Genomic DNA, 19,685 nt, shown 5'->3' with positions numbered 1-19,685 from the left:
CGCCAGCTGTGCTCCCTTCGCCGCTCCGTATAAATTCGCTCCCGAGAATAGTCCTCACATGAGGAAAGTAAAATTTCGGTGCTAGACTGCGAAAAATGTTTCTTTCGGATGAAAACGAGAAAAAATCATTTCATAGTCCCTTTAAGCAGCGAGAGTGAAAACTGACCTGTGTGACAACTCACCCAGGTCTCCCCTAAAGGTAATTTATCGAGTATCTGCACATACTTACTCATAGTCATACATAAAGTGCGTGTAGTGTCCACACTCCGGCTCATACAAGACGGTTTTGAACCGCGCGTGTGGACATAGCCTAAATCGTGGCGCAATGAGATGGGGTTGGAGGCAGCGTACCCTCCCCCCCCCCCACTTGCTTTCGTCTGTGAACTTTTATAGACTTGATTAGGTTTGTGTTGAGGGAATAACCGTACCTTTTGCGTTCCCCTTGGCGTCTCCCATGGTGCTAATCATCACTTGTCCAGTGGCCAGGCAATGCGGAGTATGAGGCGCAGACACATCAACACCGTGCATTTCTTGTGGCTCAATTACCTGCGTAAGCGGTATGCATTCAGTACAGTGGTTCAACTGTTGCCGTTTCGGTTTTGCGCTATTTTTTCGTTCGTGCATGATTTTTGTGAATCACGCGTGGTACTTGCCCCTCCATACGTATTACAATGACTGAGCGGCTACATATTCTGCGGTGTGACAATGAGAAGGACCATCCCACAAGAAGCGATCCAATGGCGTGGCTCGACCATCACGAATTTTGACACTTTTTTTTTCTCAGATTGGTATCATGGAGATAGAGATACCCACAGAATATTTTTGCCGGATTCGGTATGGTTGAAGCGCAAGGCGGCGATGAAAGTCAACTCTTGCAATAAAAGTGGGGTGCATATGAGTACGTCTCCAGGAAAAACGGCTGAAGTTATTAGGGTCCGGTTACCGTCAGCGTATATAGGAAGCATGTTAATTTCATTTTGGATGAAAAACATCCAAGACGTAAGCATGTTTCGTATCGAGCTGGGGTTCTAAATGTATATATTTTCACCAGAACTTCCGCATTTTTTGCTGCTCACTAGGTCGAGGTAGGAAGATGAAACTCGGTGAGCTGGTACTTCGGGGAATGGCAAACACGTGAAAAAACAAATTATTTTGCCAAGTGCAAGGAAAGGCTGTGAAATATTTAGCCGAATATGGCAATTTTACCAAAATTCGCAATATTTGACCAAAAAAACGTGATGTGGGCATCGTGATTCGGGCGCGTCGTTAAAGGGACTCTGACTAGAAGTATGACAAATCTTTCGTTTGCATCTATTACGAAGGTATAATATACCTCCAAGCCACACGCGAAATATTTTGGCTGTGCGCGGCGACAAAGTTTGCCAAACGGGGAGCTGAAAACCGGCTTCGCTTTTCCTCCTCAACTCGCGCAATCGGCGCCGAAATCTAGCCTCTTTGTAGTGGACATCCTCCAATTTCCGCGTGCGTGACGAAAGCACGAGGTCCATGTTTCATTGGGCGCCCAGACCGGAAGTTCTGTTGTTAGTGACTTTGTGTGAGCGGCGTCATCCGTCCGGAAAACGATCTTTAAAATGGACGTCGAAGCAAGAAATCCGGAGGCTTCGAGCCCGGAACCTTTTTCTGACCTTTCTGCATTCCATGAGTATCTATATATGTGTATATATATATAAAAAGTAAAAAAAATAGCCGAAGCTCTGTAGCTGCACGTTGAGCATATGTTTACAATTTGATCGTGCACTCCCAGCCAAGGACAGCCGTTTCGCTCTACTTGGAGCTCGTCAGCCTGGCGTAGGGAAGTGACACGATCTTGGGTCGGCACAACAGTGCGTCTCGGCGAGACGTCAATGTTCCACGGTGACGACGCCACCTGTGGAGGCCGCAGTGCAAGCCAGCGAGTACATATAAAAAGTAAAAAAATAGCCGAAGCTCTGTAGCTGCACGTTGAGCATATGTTTACAATTTGATCGTGCACTCCCAGCCAGGGACAGCTGTTTCGCTCTACTTGGAGCTCGTCAGCCTGGCGTAGGGAAGTGACACGATCTTGGGTCGGCACAACGGTGCGTTTCGGCGAGACGTCAGTGTTCCACGGTGACGACGCCACCTGTGGAGGCCGCAGTGCAAGCCAGCAAGTACATATAAAAAGTAAAAAAATAGCCGAAGCTCTGTAGCTGCACGTTGAGCATATGTTTACAATTTGATCGTGCACTCCCAGCCAAGGACAGCTGTTTCGCTCTACTTGGAGCTCGTCAGCCTGGCGTAGGGAAGTGACACGATCTTGGGTCGGCACAACAGTGCGTCTCGGCGAGACGTCAATGTTCCACGGTGACGACGCCACCTGTGGAGGCCGCAGTGCAAGCCAGCAAGTACATATGAAGTAAAAAAATAGCCGAAGCTCTGTAGCTGCACGTTGAGCATATGTTTACAATTTGATCGTGCACTCCCAGCCAAGGACAGCTGTTTCGCTCTACTTGGAGCTCGTCAGCCTGGCGTAGGGAAGTGACACGATCTTGGGTCGGCACAACAGTGCGTCTCGGCGAGACGTCAATGTTCCACGGTGACGACGCCACCTGTGGAGGCCGCAGTGCAAGCCAGCAAGTACATATAAAAAGTAAAAAAATAGCCGAAGCTCTCTAGCTGCACGTTGAGCATATGTTTACAATTAGATCGTGCACTCCCAGCCAAGGACAGCTGTTTCGCTCTACTTGGAGCTCGTCAGCCTGGCGTAGGGAAGTGACACGATCTTGGGTCGGCACAACAGTGCGTCTCGGCGAGACGTCAATGTTCCACGGTGACGACGCCACCGGTGGAGGCCGCAGTGCAAGCCAGCAAGTACATATAAAAAGTAAAAAAATAGCCGAAGCTCTGTAGCTGCACTTGCTGGCTTGCACTGCGGCCTCCACAGGTGGCGTCGTCACCGTGGAACATTGACGTCTCGCCGAGACGCACTGTTGTGCCGACCCAAGATCGTGTCACTTCCCTACGCCAGGCTGACGAGCTCCAAGTAGAGCGAAACAGCTGTCCTTGGCTGGGAGTGCACGATCAAATTGTAAACACATGCTCAACGTGCAGCTACAGAGCTTCGGCTATTTTTTTACTTTTTATATGTACTTGCTGGCTTGCACTGCGGCTTCCACAGGTGGCGTCGTCACCGTGGAACATTGACGTCTCGCCGAGACGCACTGTTGTGCCGACCCAAGATCGTGTCACTTCCCTACGCCAGGCTGACGAGCTCCAAGTAGAGCGAAACAGCTGTCCTTGGCTCGGAGTGCACGATCAAATTGTAAACATATGCTCAACGTGAAGCTACAGAGCTTCGGCTATTTTTTTACTTTTTATATGTACTTGCTGGCTTGCACTGCGGCCTCCACAGGTGGCGTCGTCACCGTGGAACATTGACGTCTCGCCGAGACGCACTGTTGTGCCGACCCAAGATCGTGTCACTTCCCTACGCCAGGCTGACGAGCTCCAAGTAGAGCGAAACAACTGTCCTTGGCTGGGAGTGCACGATGAAATTGTAAACATATGCTCAACGTGCAGCTACAGAGCTTCGGCTATTTTTTTACTTTTTATATGTACTTGCTGGCTTGCACTGCGGCCTCCACAGGTGGCGTCGTCACCGTGGAACATTGACGTCTCGCCGAGACGCACTGTTGTGCCGACCCAAGATCGTGTCACTTCCCTACGCCAGGCTGACGAGCTCCAAGTAGAGCAAAACAGCTGTCCTTGGCTGGGAGTGCACGATCAAATTGTAAACATATGCTCAACGTGCAGCTACAGAGCCTCTGCTATTTTTTTACTTTTTATATGTACTCGCTGGCTTGCACTGCGGCCTCCACAGGTGGCGTCGTCACCGTGGAACATTGACGTCTCGCCGAGACGCACTGTTGTGCCGACCCAAGATCGTTTCACTTCCCTACGCCAGGCTGACGAGCTCCAAGTAGAGCGAAACAGCTGTCCTTGGCTGGGAGTGCACGATCAAATTGTAAACATGTGTAGATATATATATATATATACAGGGTGTCCAAGCTAAGTGTGAACAGATTTTTAAAAAATATATATAACACTTTTTCCAAGATGAAATCAATTGCAATATAGCATATGCTGAAGGGCACTCCCTCGCAGGGCATTAGCAAAGTCCAAAGGCAATGTCTTAATTAACTTTCATTAATTAACTTGTTAATTATAAAAGCTACAAAATTGTCCCAATGAGAACATCGGTTCCTTTCGGTCACCTGTTATCGTAGCCGTTTTCAGAACAAAAATCCGTTCGATAGATCGCCCGCAAAAATTCCTGAAGGAACGCCATTTTTTTCTTTATTTTGTTCATTGCGCTTCTTAGAAGACGCGTATTTCCTTCATCCCCAACGGGAGAGGGGGAAGGAGCAGAGTGCCGCCTCATGCGTCGAAGATGAGCTTTAACTTGCGGAAACAAAACAAAAACAAATGTATCGGCCCAAGCAGCACAATGTACTGAACGTCGAGTGCAATAGGGGTGGACGGTGTGTGTCTTATCAATGTTCGTTAGTTTTACGAGTGTGTTCAAGGCCCTCCACCTACCCGTCCACCCCTATTGCACTCGACTTTCAGTACATTGTGCTGCTTGGGGGGTGACTCTATCGGAACTGGCCTTATCTTGGGTTGCATTTTCTGTTTCCTTTTAATCTTTTTCCAGGACGCGAGAGGCGATAGTGTGCTCTTTCTCCCTCTCACATTGGTGGTGAAAGAAAGACGCGTCTTCTAAGAAGCGCAATGAACAAAATAAAGAAAAAAATGGCGTTCCTTCACGAATTTTTTGCGGGCGATCTATCGAACGGATTTTTGTTCTGAAAACGGCTACGATATCACGTGACCGAAATGAACAGATGTTCTCATTGGTACAACTTTGTAGCTTTTGTAATTAAAAAGTTAATTAATGAAAGTTAATTAAGACACTGCCTTTGGACTTTGCTAATGTCCTGCTAGGGAGTGCCCTTTAGCATATGCTATATTGCAATTGATTTCATATTGGAAAAAGTGTTATATATATTTTTAAAAAATCTGTTCACACTTAGCATGGACACCATGTATGTATATATATATATATATATATATGCTACAAAATTTAGGTTCGAACGACCAGGATGCTGAATATAGATAGGGGAGAAAAGACACCAGAGACTGAAGTAGGGAGTAGGGGAAAGTTATTTATTAAGCTGGCATTTAAACTAACGGTCTGGGGAAGTCTACGTTTCGGCGGAAGCTCCGCCTTCTTCAGGACGGCAGTGCAAAGCCAGTCAAGTGTATAAGGGGGAAAAACATTAGCAGGAGCACTGGACTTTCAGAGGTGTCTTGGGACACCCTGACGGGAGGCATCACGTGCCACGGGACCTTCTGACGCCATCCGCTCAAACGTTGCCTGCCTGCGTACTGCTGATGAGGCCTAAGAAGACCGAAACAGCTGTCCAGTACTGGCATGGCGACGTTTGACTTACAAACATATGCTATGCGTGCAGCCAAAGAGCTCAAGCTATTTTTTTCTCTAATATACTTCACTGGCTTTGCACTGGGCTTTCAGAGGTGAGCTAGCTCACCCTGACACGAGGAATCACGTGTTACGTGACATTCTGACGCCATCCGCTCAAACGTTGCCTGCCTGCGTACTGCTGATGAGGCCCAAGAAGGCCGAAACAGCTGTCCAGTACTGGCATGGCGACGTTTGACTTACAAACATATATATATAACTTCGTCAACCTCTGGTTTCATCACGAAGACTCTGGACTTCATGCGACGTGGAACTTTTTCGGAACATCGCATGAGAAAGGTGCTTGCGACGGGATTGGGGGCATAGTAAAGAGATTCGCATCGAAAGCCAGTCTCCAAAGACCATTCGATCGTCAAATTCTAACCCCGCAGGAACTATTTTTGTGGGCTCAAGAGAATCTTCGCAACACTTTCCCACTGTGGGTCTCCTGCTCTGAAGTACTGGAAGAACAGACCAGGCTGAAAGGATGTTACGAGAGGGCTAAAGCCATCCCTGGCACGCGTGATCTTCATTTCTTTCAACCACTCTCCAAACACGAGGTCCAGGTGCGCGTGACGTAATCCTCTCGCGAAGCGAAAACCTACAAGGTCAGCGCGGACCGATACTGAATGCCTTGCCCAGTGTGCCCTGTTCAAGAGAGACATATGAATAGAAAATTTTGACTTGATGAGAAGCTGTAATTATTTGTGTTTGCTGTCGCGGGTGTAATAAAATATTGCAGATAAACTACGCCATCCATTTCACAGTGCGCGACTGATTATGCGCAAGTCCCAAGGGTGCGAACAGTTAGGGAGCCTTGTAAACTTAAAAAGTCACAACTAAAAGACAACAACGCCTTTTAGTTTTTTCCAGACGTGATATAGGCAGATAGCACTTCGTTTTGCCGTTGACGAAACGTCCGAATTACGATGCCCACATCACGTTTTTTCCGGTCCAATATTGCGAACTGTGGTAAAGTTGCCATATTCGGCTAAATATTTCACAGCCTTTCCTTGCACTTGGGAAAATATTTTTTTTTCATGTGTTTGCCATTCCCCGAGCTATCAGCTCACCGAGTTTCATCCTCCTACCTCGACCTAGTGAGCAGCAAAAAAAAAAAAAATATGAGGAAGTTCTGGTGAAAATATATACATTTATGCCCTTGTAAAAATTTTTTTGGACATGCTTTAGAATTCCAATTGAAAAAAGTCAAAAGAGGCAATTGAAATTCAGTAGAATTGCTTTTGAATTTATTTGGAAAAACGTTTGGAACTTCTTTTGACTCCATTTGGTTATTTGGTACGGACTTCCTTTTGACATTTGTCAAAAGAATCTCTTTTGAACTTCTGCAATTGCGATTCAATTGACACTTTTATGACTTCAATTGGTCTTTCTTTTGACACCTATTTGCCATTCATTTGATTTTCTTTTGACATAATGCCCAAATTTACCTCGTTGGCCCCCATATAGCACCCAGTACCCCTGGTATTCACAACAAAGAAGCCATCTGTTAGTGATAATACACATAATTTATTACGGGTGATTATTCCATTTTCGAAAGCATGGACACAACACTCTCCTTGATCTCTCGCAGACTTGTTGTTTTCTTGCATCTGTATGGTGCAAAAGAAGTGCAGATTACCATCTTGGTCTACTTCTGGCAGTCCAGCTGCAACTCTTAGAACATGGTTGTTGCTGCCAATGGCACTGCAAAAGTGTGCCACATGAATGTGATGGATCCAGCAAGCCAAATCGCGAGGTTGACGCTGCAGGAATACAAGTAACTGATTAAGCAGTAACCAGCTACTTCATGTAGACAAAGCCAGAGTTTGGCCAAATCAAGAGCAGCCGGACATTTTCTGTATGAAATCACAACTCAACAATGAATTTTAGAATCAATAGCCTCACACTCCAGACTAGCAAGCTTACTTACAACAGCCTAAGCCAAGAGTTCAAAATGGCCCGCATTCCCGATATGCAGGACGGGGTGATCCACATAAGGGGGCCATTCTATGCCAAATGTCTCAGGCGTGAATTCGACCCTCACTGTGGTGCAAAAATACACAGTTTTGTTATGAGATGAGAGTACTACGGTTTAATTTTTTGTCTTCACATTCTCTGTTGAAATCATCTAAATTGGACGGGTACCCTAGTCAAAAACTAATGGTGCTGAAAAGAAAGATATCAATGATGGTCGAATTCACGTCTAGCACGCTCGGCATGGAATGATCAGTGTTTGTTGGTTCTCGTCCAATTTACCTTCCTCACCATTAAAAAGAATGAAAAGTGACCCACGGCTATAATCTGTTATGCCAAGAACGTGTTGCAAAGTGTCACTGGCTCGACACATGCAGAACTTGAATGCCAATGGACGTGCAGTAATGAAGACAGAAAGGGGTCCTTACCCAGAACTGCTTCACGCCGTGTCTCATCCACTGCAGGTTTTAGAGCAGCATCTTTGTGGGCGTTACATTGTCTCCCATATGAAGTTTGCCCAATCATCTCCTCAGGAGAAAACACTGCCCAAATGAGGGCATGGGCCAGCCTGCAAGTTCAAGAGCATGTTAAGAAATGGAACAATGAAACTTGATACCAAAAGAGAAAAATGCGCGAATTGGGCAAAGATAGCTATGCTCATGCAGTCGTACCTTGTCCTATCCCCTTTGCAGCTCCTCTCTATTCTGTGCAGAACACCGGCGTACACGCAAACGCCTAATCCGATGTCCAGCTGCATAGAAAAGAGGTATTACACGTATTATCCTGCAAACAGTTAACTTCAAATGATATATCTTCCAAGCACACACTTACGGCTCATCCGCACTTATCAAACACAAATAAAATATCAAAATCTGAATTCCGCAGGTGAGACGAACATTACCATTGGTGCTGCTGTAACAGCAGCAGCGCTCTGGTTGGAGGCAGTCTGGATTAGATTTTCCATTTGATCCACCGTGTTGGTCATATGACTGAAAATAAGTACCTGCTACATGCCTGTCACAACATATGTAAAAAAAAAAAAAAAAAAAGAAAGAAAGCCAGCTTACCACACTTCTCTTTGGCTCTGCGAAGCTTCTTTGTCAGGCGGGCATTTGTATGCTCATTGCTCAAGCTCCTCTATTTTCCGATTGTGCTCTGCACAATGTGTACAGTGCGCACCCTGAGGCCTAGTGGAAGATCAGCAAGTAGTTAGGCTTGTGGCAGCAGCAAATCAATGAACAAGCAATCAAACATGAGAAAGTGATGTTCTGAGGCTGGTTCTACAACAGGACCAATAATGCAGAACCGATTAATGTCTTTTTACTATAGGCAACCGTAAGTAAGTCTAAATTAGTAGCGCTAAATGACACGCCATTCCACGTCTGCGGATTGATTTAGACCGCAACAAATACTGGGCAGAAACAGTGAGGCTCCAATTACCACACGCCCTTCAAGGCGTATGTGTAATTGGTTGCGGAAACGTCTGGCCTTTCGCGCTTTGGGAAAACAAAGCATATTTCTCTGTACACGCTGGACTTACCCGCAGCAACGACGAAGGCTTCAGAGGGCTCCGCATTCTTGCTCCACTGTATGAGGAAAGTCTTCCCCTTAGCGATGTCCACGTTTGCCGGGTCATGCAAAATACTTAAACCTAATTCGATATCTTGCAGGCTGTCGACGGGATAAACGTCCAGCATATTCACGCCCGGCCACTTCACCAAAATGTGCATGTTGCACGTAGTTACGCAAATAGAAAATTGTGTGAATGAAACGTGTGAAATACAGGACACCACACAACATGAACACTCAATTCAAAACCACGTGCGGCGACAAAGCAAACAATGCCGTACACTTCGCTTGCGGCTTGGATTGGCTTCGATAGCCCTAGCAGTTTGCCTCGACTAAAGGAGAGGAACGGCGCAACTTGAACCTGTAACTACAAATATGCAAACAACGCAGAATAAAATTGCACATTCCAGTTCTCTTGTTTAATAATATTATTCATAATACATACGCCTAAACAGCGGATAATAACACAGTGAATAGATGCAAATAAACAAGCCGCTTTGATATTTCGAGCCACTTGCGGTGTCGTATTGGGCAGCTAATGAAATGTTTTATTGATTTTTGATTTGTGCAACATTTGTTGGACGCTGCGCAGGCCGTGCAGCGGTATAATGTTCGCAATGATGGCACACTCAAGGGCGTGTTCCCAAGCGCGCGATTTGCGAGAGCGACAGCGGCAGCGACAATTTTTCCATGTCTCGGCTTCTCGTTCAACGATTTATATGCGACCGGAACCTGAAGCGATGTTGACAACCAAACCGAACGGTTGCGAGAAACCTGTTGTTGCTTCTGCCTGCGCGGAACAAGAAAAAAATGTCGCCGTCGCGTGCATGGGAACGCGCCTATAGAGTGTATCATCATCATGATATATATCTATCTTCATGTTGGAACGGCATCAGTAGTGAGATCTACCTTATGTTTGGTCAGGTTTCGGGGCACAATTGATGGCGGGGTATCTTCACCTTGGAATGGCATCAGTAGTGAGACTTAGCTTATGTTAGGTCAGGTTTCGGTGCACATTTCATGCCGGGGTATCTTCACGTTGGAACGGCATCAGTAGTGAGACTTAGCTTATGTTCGGTCAGGTTTCAGTGCACATTTCATGCCGGGGTACCTTCACGTTGGAACAGCATCAGTAGTGAGACTTAGCTTATGTTCGGTCAGGTTTCGGTGCACATTTCATGCCGGGGTATCTTCACGTTGGAACAGCATCAGTAGTGAGACTTAGCTTATGTTCGGTCAGGTTTCGGTGCACATTTCATGCCGGGGGTATCTTCATGTTGGAACGGCTTCAGTAGTGAGACTTAGCTTATGTTAGGTCAGGTTTCGGTGCACAATTCATGCCGGGGCACCATCACGTTGGAACGGCATCAGTAGTGAGACTTAGCTTATGTTCGGTCAGGTTTCGGTGCACATTTCATGCCGGGGTATCTTCATGTTGGAACGGCATCAGTAGTGAGACTTAGCTTATGTTCGGTCAGGTTTCGGTGCACATTTCATGCCGGGGGTATCTTCATGTTGGAACGGCTTCAGTAGTGAGACTTAGCTTATGTTCGGTCAGGTTTCGGTGCACATTTCATGCCGGGGTATCTTCATGTTGGAACGGCATCAGTAGTGAGACTTAGCTTATGTTCGGTCAGGTTTCGGTGCACATTTCATGCCGGGGGTATCTTCATGTTGGAACGGCTTCAGTAGTGAGACTTAGCTTATGTTCGGTCAGGTTTCGGTGCACATTTCATGCCGGGGGTATCTTCATGTTGGAACGGCTTCAGTAGTGAGACTTAGCTTATGTTCGGTCAGGTTTCGGTGCACATTTCATGCCGGGGTATCTTCATGTTGGAACGGCATCAGTAGTGAGACTTAGCTTATGTTCGGTCAGGTTTCGGTGCACATTTCATGCCGGGGGTATCTTCATGTTGGAACGGCTTCAGTAGTGAGACTTAGCTTATGTTCGGTCAGGTTTCGGTGCACATTTCATGCCGGGGGTATCTTCATGTTGGAACGGCTTCAGTAGTGAGACTTAGCTTATGTTAGGTCAGGTTTCGGTGCACAATTCATGCCGGGGCACCATCACGTTGGAACGGCATCAGTAGTGAGACTTAGCTTATGTTCGGTCAGGTTTCGGTGCACATTTCATGCCGGGGTATCTTCACGTTGGAACAGCATCAGTAGTGAGACTTAGCTTATGTTCGGTCAGGTTTCGGTGCACATTTCATGCCGGGGGTATCTTCACGTTGGAACAGCATCAGTAGTGAGACTTAGCTTATGTTCGGTCAGGTTTCGGTGCACATTTCATGCCGGGGGTATCTTCATGTTGGAACGGCTTCAGTAGTGAGACTTAGCTTATGTTAGGTCAGGTTTCGGTGCACAATTCATGCCGGGGCACCATCACGTTGGAACGGCATCAGTAGTGAGACTTAGCTTATGTTCGGTCAGGTTTCGGTGCACATTTCATGCCGGGGTATCTTCATGTTGGAACGGCATCAGTAGTGAGACTTAGCTTATGTTCGGTCAGGTTTCGGTGCACATTTCATGCCGGGGGTATCTTCATGTTGGAACGGCTTCAGTAGTGAGACTTAGCTTATGTTCGGTCAGGTTTCGGTGCACATTTCATGCCGGGGGTATCTTCATGTTGGAACGGCTTCAGTAGTGAGACTTAGCTTATGTTCGGTCAGGTTTCGGTGCACAATTCATGCCGGGGCACCATCACGTTGGAACGGCATCAGTAGTGGGACTTAGCTTATGTTCGGTCAGGTTTCGGTGCACATTTCATGCCGGGGTATCTTCATGTTGGAACGGCATCAGTAGTGAGACTTAGCTTATGTTCGGTCAGGTTTCGGTGCACATTTCATGCCGGGGTATCTTCACGTTGGAACAGCATCAGTAGTGAGACTTAGCTTATGTTCGGTCAGGTTTCGGTGCACATTTCATGCCGGGGGTATCTTCATGTTGGAACGGCTTCAGTAGTGAGACTTAGCTTATGTTCGGTCAGGTTTCGGTGCACATTTCATGCCGGGGTATCTTCATGTTGGAACGGCATCAGTAGTGAGACTTAGCTTATGTTCGGTCAGGTTTCGGTGCACATTTCATGCCGGGGTATCTTCATGTTGGAACGGCATCAGTAGTGAGACTTAGCTTATGTTCGGTCAGGTTTCGGTGCACATTTCATGCCGGGGTATCTTCACGTTGGAACAGCATCAGTAGTGAGACTTAGCTTATGTTCGGTCAGGTTTCGGTGCACATTTCATGCCGGGGGTATCTTCATGTTGGAACGGCTTCAGTAGTGAGACTTAGCTTATGTTAGGTCAGGTTTCGGTGCACAATTCATGCCGGGGCACCATCACGTTGGAACGGCATCAGTAGTGAGACTTAGCTTATGTTCGGTCAGGTTTCGGTGCACATTTCATGCCGGGGTATCTTCATGTTGGAACGGCATCAGTAGTGAGACTTAGCTTATGTTCGGTCAGGTTTCGGTGCACATTTCATGCCGGGGGTATCTTCATGTTGGAACGGCTTCAGTAGTGAGACTTAGCTTATGTTCGGTCAGGTTTCGGTGCACAATTCATGCCGGGGTACCATCACGTTGGAACGGCATCAGTAGTGAGACTTAGCTTATGTTCGGTCAGATTTCGGTGCACATTTCATGCCGGGGTATCTTCATGTTGGAACGGCATCAGTAGTGAGACTTAGCTTATGTTCGGTCAGGTTTCGGTGCACAATTCATGCCGGGGTATCTTCATGTTGGAACGGCATCAGTAGTGAGACTTAGCTTATGTTCGGTCAGGTTTCGGTGCACATTTCATGCCGGGGTATCTTCACGTTGGAACAGCATCAGTAGTGAGACTTAGCTTATGTTCGGTCAGGTTTCGGTGCACATTTCATGCCGGGGGTATCTTCATGTTGGAACGGCTTCAGTAGTGAGACTTAGCTTATGTTAGGTCAGGTTTCGGTGCACAATTCATGCCGGGGCACCATCACGTTGGAACGGCATCAGTAGTGAGACTTAGCTTATGTTCGGTCAGGTTTCGGTGCACATTTCATGCCGGGGTATCTTCATGTTGGAACGGCATCAGTAGTGAGACTTAGCTTATGTTCGGTCAGGTTTCGGTGCACATTTCATGCCGGGGGTATCTTCATGTTGGAACGGCTTCAGTAGTGAGACTTAGCTTATGTTCGGTCAGGTTTCGGTGCACATTTCATGCCGGGGGTATCTTCATGTTGGAACGGCTTCAGTAGTGAGACTTAGCTTATGTTCGGTCAGGTTTCGGTGCACAATTCATGCCGGGGTACCATCACGTTGGAACGGCATCAGTAGTGAGACTTAGCTTATGTTCGGTCAGATTTCGGTGCACATTTCATGCCGGGGTATCTTCATGTTGGAACGGCATCAGTAGTGAGACTTAGCTTATGTTCGGTCAGGTTTCGGTGCACAATTCATGCCGGGGTACCATCACGTTGGAACGGCATCAGTAGTGAGACTTAGCTTATGTTCGGTCAGGTTTCGGTGCACAATTCATGCCGGGGTACCATCAAGTTGGAACGGCATCAGTAGTGAGACTTAGCTTATGTTCGGTCAGGTTTCGGTGCACAATTCATGCCGGGGTACCATCACGTTGGAACGGCATCAGTAGTGAGACTTAGCTTATGTTCGGTCAGGTTTCGGTGCACATTTCATGCCGGGGTATCTTCATGTTGGAACGACATCAGTAGTGAGACTTAGCTTATGTTCGGTCAGGTTTCGGTGCACAATTCATGCCGGGGTACCATAACGTTGGAACGGCACCAGTTGTGAGACTTAGCTTATGTTCGGTCAGGTTTCGGTGCACATTTCATGCCGGGGTATCTTCACGTTGGAACGGCATCAGTAGTGAGACTTAGCTTATGTTCGGTCAGGTTTCGGTGCACATTTCATGCCGGGGTATCTTCACGTTGGAACGGCATCAGTAGTGAGACTTAGCTTATGTTCGGTCAGGTTTCGGTGCACATTTCATGCCGGGGTATCTTCACGTTGGAATGGCATCAGTAGTGAGACTTAGCTTATGTGTTCGGTCAGGTTTCTGTGCAAAATTCTTGCCGGTATCTTCATGTTGGAACGGCTCTTACTGAGACCTATAGCTTCTGTTTGGTCAGGTTTCTGTGCATAAGTCGTGCCAAATGGCTCCGTCAGCTTGGTGCGCTTGGTGGATACGCCGTCAGCTTGGAATGGCTTGCGTAATGAGGGTCAACTTCTCTTCAGTTTGATGTTTTTCTCTATAATCCATGCCGGAAGATGTCTTATGTTGGAATAGTTGAACGTTATTAGTTGAACAAATGAACGTTACCATGTAAACTTTACACGGTAACGTTCATGCAGAATTGTGTCCTCAAGCTGGAAAAGCTTGTGTAGTGACGGCTAACTAGCTCACATCCAGTCAAGTTTTTGTGTACAATTCCTTCCTTTTACTTGTACGGTCTACTTCAAGGTGGAAGATTGTTACAGGAAACATTTTGGCTGTTCATGGGAAGTTAAGCCAAAGACATTGTTGGGGTTTCCCATGTGGCTGAACAAACTTAAACTAAAGGAAAGCTGAAATGTATCCCTAGATTATCTTAGAACAATCCAAAGGCACAGGCAAAATTACACCAAAATAAGCCATAGGTAGCCAACAACTTTTCTTTGGGCAACAGGCAAAAGAAAGTCAAACAAAAAAAAATGTCAAAGATGGTCTGTAGATTTTGTTTTGGCAACCGTCCAAAGAAAGTCAAACCAAAAAACAGCCAAAGGTGGTCTATAGATTTTGTTTGGGCAGCCGGCCAAAGAAAGTCAAACCAAAAAACAGCCAAAGCTGGTCTATAGATTTTGTTTGGGCAACCGGCCAAAGAAAGTCAAACCAAAAAACAGCCAAAGGTAGTCTATAGATTTTGTTTGGGCATTGGTCCAAAGAAAGTCAAAGTCAAAAGAAATACCAAACAACCCAAAGGATGTCCAAACAATGTCAATTGACAGGCAAAGTTCATTTTCATAAGGGTGGCCCCAGCACGATACGATACGAAACACGCTTACGTCTTGGATGTTTTTCACCCAAAATGAAATTAACATGCTTCCTATACTCGCTGACGGTGACCGAACCCTAATATTTTCCCAAGCAGCACGCCAATATTGGTCAAACATTGGACCCATATGGGCTGCCAAGATTGCCAATATTGGTCCAATATGGGCTACCCATATCAGACTTGTACAAAATACTGCGCAAAAGTATTTAAAATAAGATACTAAATACTCTACGGAAAAAGTATTTAAAATAGAGTACAAAATACTCAAAACTGAAAGTAATTTGAGTAGAGTACTAAATACTCTAAGAAGTATTTAAGTTCCTGTTTAAAGTACTTTAGTATTAGCAGTAAGTGAAACGCGTATTCTGAACGTGGCCTTACAAATGAAAGGAATAAACTTGATCAGCCATGCATATCTTTTATTTGCAACGTCTTGGTGTCAAGTAATGTTTGGTGAATTTTGGTGAACCCAAGTAAACTTTGTTGATATATTCTGACCCAAAACTTCGTAATCCCTCCTGTATGTCGGTTCGGGTCTTTCAACCTCTGGCACGTGTTTATTGCTTTGATGACCAAGGAAATAAATGCCGGGATTATCTTGTACCTAATCCCCTGGTGATTCACCTGGCAATATGAACAACAACAACAAATAAGTTAATGATAATGAATGGGGAAGGAAGGGAATGGGGTAAGGTGCGGCCCACTACCCCAAGGCACAATGGGGCAGGATGTGATGTGTCCTGATGATGAGGTGATGAACGATGCTAAATAGGGATAGTCAGTGGCAATATGAATAGGAACGGTTTTCTGACGAAGCTGGCTATTGAGAAGCAAGGCCAGGCTTGGGACCAGCCTATTGTACAAGAGGATAAATGATAGATTCGCGAATTCCCGAAAAAAAGAAAACGAAGAAAAAGGGGGTTAAATTCCAGTGAGCTGAAAATCTCGGCACGGCGGGAAGCGTGCTGGATATGGCTTGACGAGGAAGGAAAGTATTTTGAGTACTGAGTAGCAAATACCGAAAAAAGTATTTTAAATACATTAAAAATACTTGTCACAAAAAAGTATTGAGTAGAGTACGAAAATACCGGAGAAAGTATTTAAAATACTGTATTTTGAGTACGTACTCAAGATACGTACAAGTCTGACCCATATTGGCAAGCCAATTTTGCGCCAATATTGCCAATATTTCTGTGATAACGCCAACGGGGAGTCCGTGTAATAATAAAGCATTATCCGGTTTAATGTCCACCACTGATGTTACTTCTCTCTTCTTTTTGCTTTTTCATTTCTGCAGATCTCATTGATCCACGTTGCATACATTTAAAAAAAACACTGCATCGCCCCAAGAAACGAAGAACGGGTGCTACGCCCGTCTTGCTGAAGGACATAAGCAGTCCCACGGAGCTGCCAATGCCAAACATCCCTCACAAGCCTGCATTGGAATCGCAATAGTGTACGAACCAAACATTTTCAACCCGCTTCGGGAGTACAAAGGAGCGAAACAATTTCGCGACAGTGACGGACATACGCCAGAGCAACACACACTGCTTGCAGCAACTTGAAAGCACCTAACTTAACAGAAGAGTCATCCCTTCGTATCAAACATCCATTCCTACCAAACGCATCCTACAAAACATCAAAGATTTTTACTTGACCTACCGCAATTCCATTATCGTTACAGGAACCAGCGACATTTTAGCCCTTATGAAACGTCCGATCCGACTGTCGCGCATGCGCATTAGTTGTAGGACGCGTGATTTCGCTCAAACTACCACGCTCGCTCTCAGTCGACTTTACCGATTGGCATTGGCATCGCGAAGCAAGATGGCGGCTGCTTCCACAACGTGGAAAGTTGAGTTGTCGAGTTCTATAGTGAACGTTACAATGGGATTGCCACGTGTGTTGACTGTTTCGAACAATGTGTATCATCTGCGAGAAGGTGTTGGATGTAACGACCAGAGTTGTGCCTAACTCGTTACAAGTAACTCGTTACTTGGTAACGGTTACTTTTTTTGGTAACGAAGTAACGATTCAGTTACTTTTTTAAAAATTGTAATAGTAACGGAATCAGTTACAAAAATTGGTAACTCGTTACTGACGTTACTCGTTCTTTTTCTTCAGCGCGGGGGAGCACATTTCGGCACTCCGCGTGGCGCAATGCGTGCAGATTTGACCTGCGTGACCCACGACAACGTGTGACTCAAAGTCCCTCGCTGAATGTGTTGTTGTCTTTTCTCTTGTTTCCGTAATCTCCGACCATCACTCCTTCATAAGAATGGACACCTATTGTGCTATGGCAACAAAAAACGCGTTTCGACTTCTAGACTTTTCTTGTCTTTGCTAAGCTTCTGAGCGCCCTAAATTATGACGCAGCCCCTCGTCTGTTTTTGGGAACCGCTGGTGATTGGTGGCACGAAAAGTGTTTTTTCTTGTGTTTTCATAATCTCCAATCACCCCGACTTAGGAAAGGAGGGAGAAGGTCCAGGCAAGCTGATATAGAGTCATGGTAAGGGGCCGAGAGAGACGGAACACGAAGCACGGACGACAAATTTCGAGTATCAGCTTCTTCTGAAGTGTAATTCCTCATTAATAAAGGGTTGAAGGCAAATGACGGCATGTTTGTTGGCTCCTTTAACTATGCGGCGGTAACGTAAAAGTAACTCGTTACCTGTGAGTAACGAGAACTCGTTACCTTTGTATGTTGGTAACGAGTAACGTATTTAGTTACTTTTTTCTGAAGTAACGGGTAACGGTATTTAGTTCCTTTTTTTTGGTAACGGGCACAAGTCTGGTAACGACGTACTGAATTGGGCATTTCACACGCTTCAACGTCCAATCTTGCCGTGCTGTTTGGGCATTTGTGCAACACGGGTACATACCATTTTCTGTATTTTCAGTCAATATGGGGTGTACACGGGCAATATAGGGCCCATATTGCCAGGATTTTCCCAATATTGGCTCAAACTGGGCAATATGGGGCATATATTGCCCAGTTTTAGCCAATATGGGGGAAATCTTGGCGAAACGGGCCCCATATTGGAAACGTATCGCCAATGACCAGCCAATATGGGCCCAATATTGTGTTCTGCTTAGGTTCAGCCGATGCATAATGTAAAACCCCGAGCCTAGGGCACACGAAGGGACAGACACAACACGAAGTCTCGTGTTGTGTGCCAGACTTCGTGTTGTGTCTGTCGTTTCGTGATGCCTAGTCTCGGGGTTTTACATTATGCATCATCTTCACCAGCTCGATTGCTTCCTAGCCACTTTTTCATTGTCATCTTCAGCCGTTTTTCCTGGAGACGTACTCATATGCACCCCACTCTTAGGGCAAGAGTTGACTTTCAGCGCCACCTTGCGCTTCAACCATACCGAATCCGGCAAAAATATTCTTCGGGTATCTCCATGATACCAATCTGAGAAAAAAAATAGTGTCAAAATTCGTAATGGTCGAGCCACGCGATTGGATCGCTTCTTGTGGAATGACCCAGAAGAAACGTAGTAAAACACGCCACAAGAGAAAGAACAGCCCAGGGAACACATGGTAGTCTAATGGACATCCAGACCTGCAAACTCTAAAGCTAGACCAAGCTATAGAAGTCGACTAGAAATCTAGACGTCCTGTCGTTATTTAGGCGTCCAAAATTAGTGATGTATCAAGACATCTGATACACATGTGAAAATTGACGTCTAATTGTAGACGTCTTGTAGCTGACCTTGTACATACCACACATTAGAAATCGTCCAGATTTTGTCTTTTTGTATTTTTAAGAGGTGTGAACACATTCACGCATCAAATAGAGTGAATAAATTAGAAGGGGCAATTATATAAGCAGTAATTGGGGCTTCTTTAGCCTTCAGGCTTACAAAACTGAAGTTCAATTGTTACAAAACATCTGCAGGAAACTGAATTACTTGATGGCAGAGTTAACATACTTTGTGTTGCTGAAGTCGAAGATGTTCACTAAGGTATCTCTCCACAAGAGTCATCACAAGAAATAAAAAAGAAAATAGATGTAGCAAAACGGAGAAGGTGAACTGGAATTAGGAGGGTCATCCAAAAATAAGTTTCGCCATTTTTGTTATTCGAAAGAAATACCACTAAGAGTAACTGGATGGTGGAATAGTTGGGTGTGATATCCCGCCACCACAGACGTTGCGTAATGCAATATCGTTCACTTATGTGTCAGGCATTCAACCACGGATGGCACTTCCAAGTATGTCAGACCGTGAACTTTAACTACTTTTCGTTAAAGAAGAAAAAAACATGGATTTCAGAGAGTATTCATCCACAGTTAATATCTGTTTATAGAGAGCACTTGACAGGCATTGAAACTGTGTATCCTTCATACAGGGCCGTGAAAATCTGCACAATGAACAGTACAGTGGGAGATCAGCTAAACACCATGACACAACGTTTCTTTTCTGAAATTCCATGGATTGTTAACAGGGACTGGCGGGTCACAATTGACTGCACTAGGGTACTCGTGGGAACAATTTTCTTTCAGCAGCTTCATCACCGAAAGTTATGCACGGCATGGGTGCCACATTTGCTCAGTAATGTTCGTGAAGTGCGACGAATGAA

General features: G+C 45.6%; 2 protein-coding genes across 5 annotated transcripts in view; both read right to left on the bottom strand.

Moving 5' to 3' along the window:
- Positions 1–19,685, bottom strand: part of LOC135373261 (methanethiol oxidase-like) — a 326,674-nt gene that overhangs the window by 215,627 nt on the left and 91,362 nt on the right. For all 3 annotated transcript variants that reach the window (XM_064606490.1, XM_064606489.1, XM_064606491.1), the window contains exon 4: positions 429–546. In XM_064606490.1, coding sequence (XP_064462560.1) covers positions 429–546 — 118 coding nt within the window. The remainder of the gene's footprint in view (positions 1–428; positions 547–19,685) is intronic.
- LOC135373262 (uncharacterized) lies at positions 6,970–9,743 on the bottom strand. Of its 2 annotated transcripts, none has more exons than XM_064606492.1 (6): positions 9,039–9,743; positions 8,566–8,685; positions 8,400–8,487; positions 8,170–8,249; positions 7,927–8,066; positions 6,970–7,287 (listed from the first exon to the last, which is right to left on the bottom strand). In XM_064606492.1, exons 3-6 carry the CDS (start codon positions 8,481–8,483, stop codon positions 7,160–7,162), a joined length of 432 nt encoding a protein of 143 aa, XP_064462562.1. In that variant the 5' UTR covers positions 8,484–8,487; positions 8,566–8,685; positions 9,039–9,743; the 3' UTR covers positions 6,970–7,159. The 2 variants fall into 2 exon arrangements, with proteins under 2 accessions (XP_064462562.1, XP_064462563.1); XM_064606493.1 differs by having other exon boundaries at positions 6,970–7,228.

The sequence above is a fragment of the Ornithodoros turicata genome, unplaced genomic scaffold, assembly GCF_037126465.1.
Source record: "Ornithodoros turicata isolate Travis unplaced genomic scaffold, ASM3712646v1 Chromosome23, whole genome shotgun sequence".
Classification (NCBI taxonomy): domain Eukaryota; kingdom Metazoa; phylum Arthropoda; class Arachnida; order Ixodida; family Argasidae; genus Ornithodoros; species Ornithodoros turicata.
Note: the sequence above shows the minus strand (reverse complement) of the source record. Positions and strands in the feature narration are given on the sequence as shown.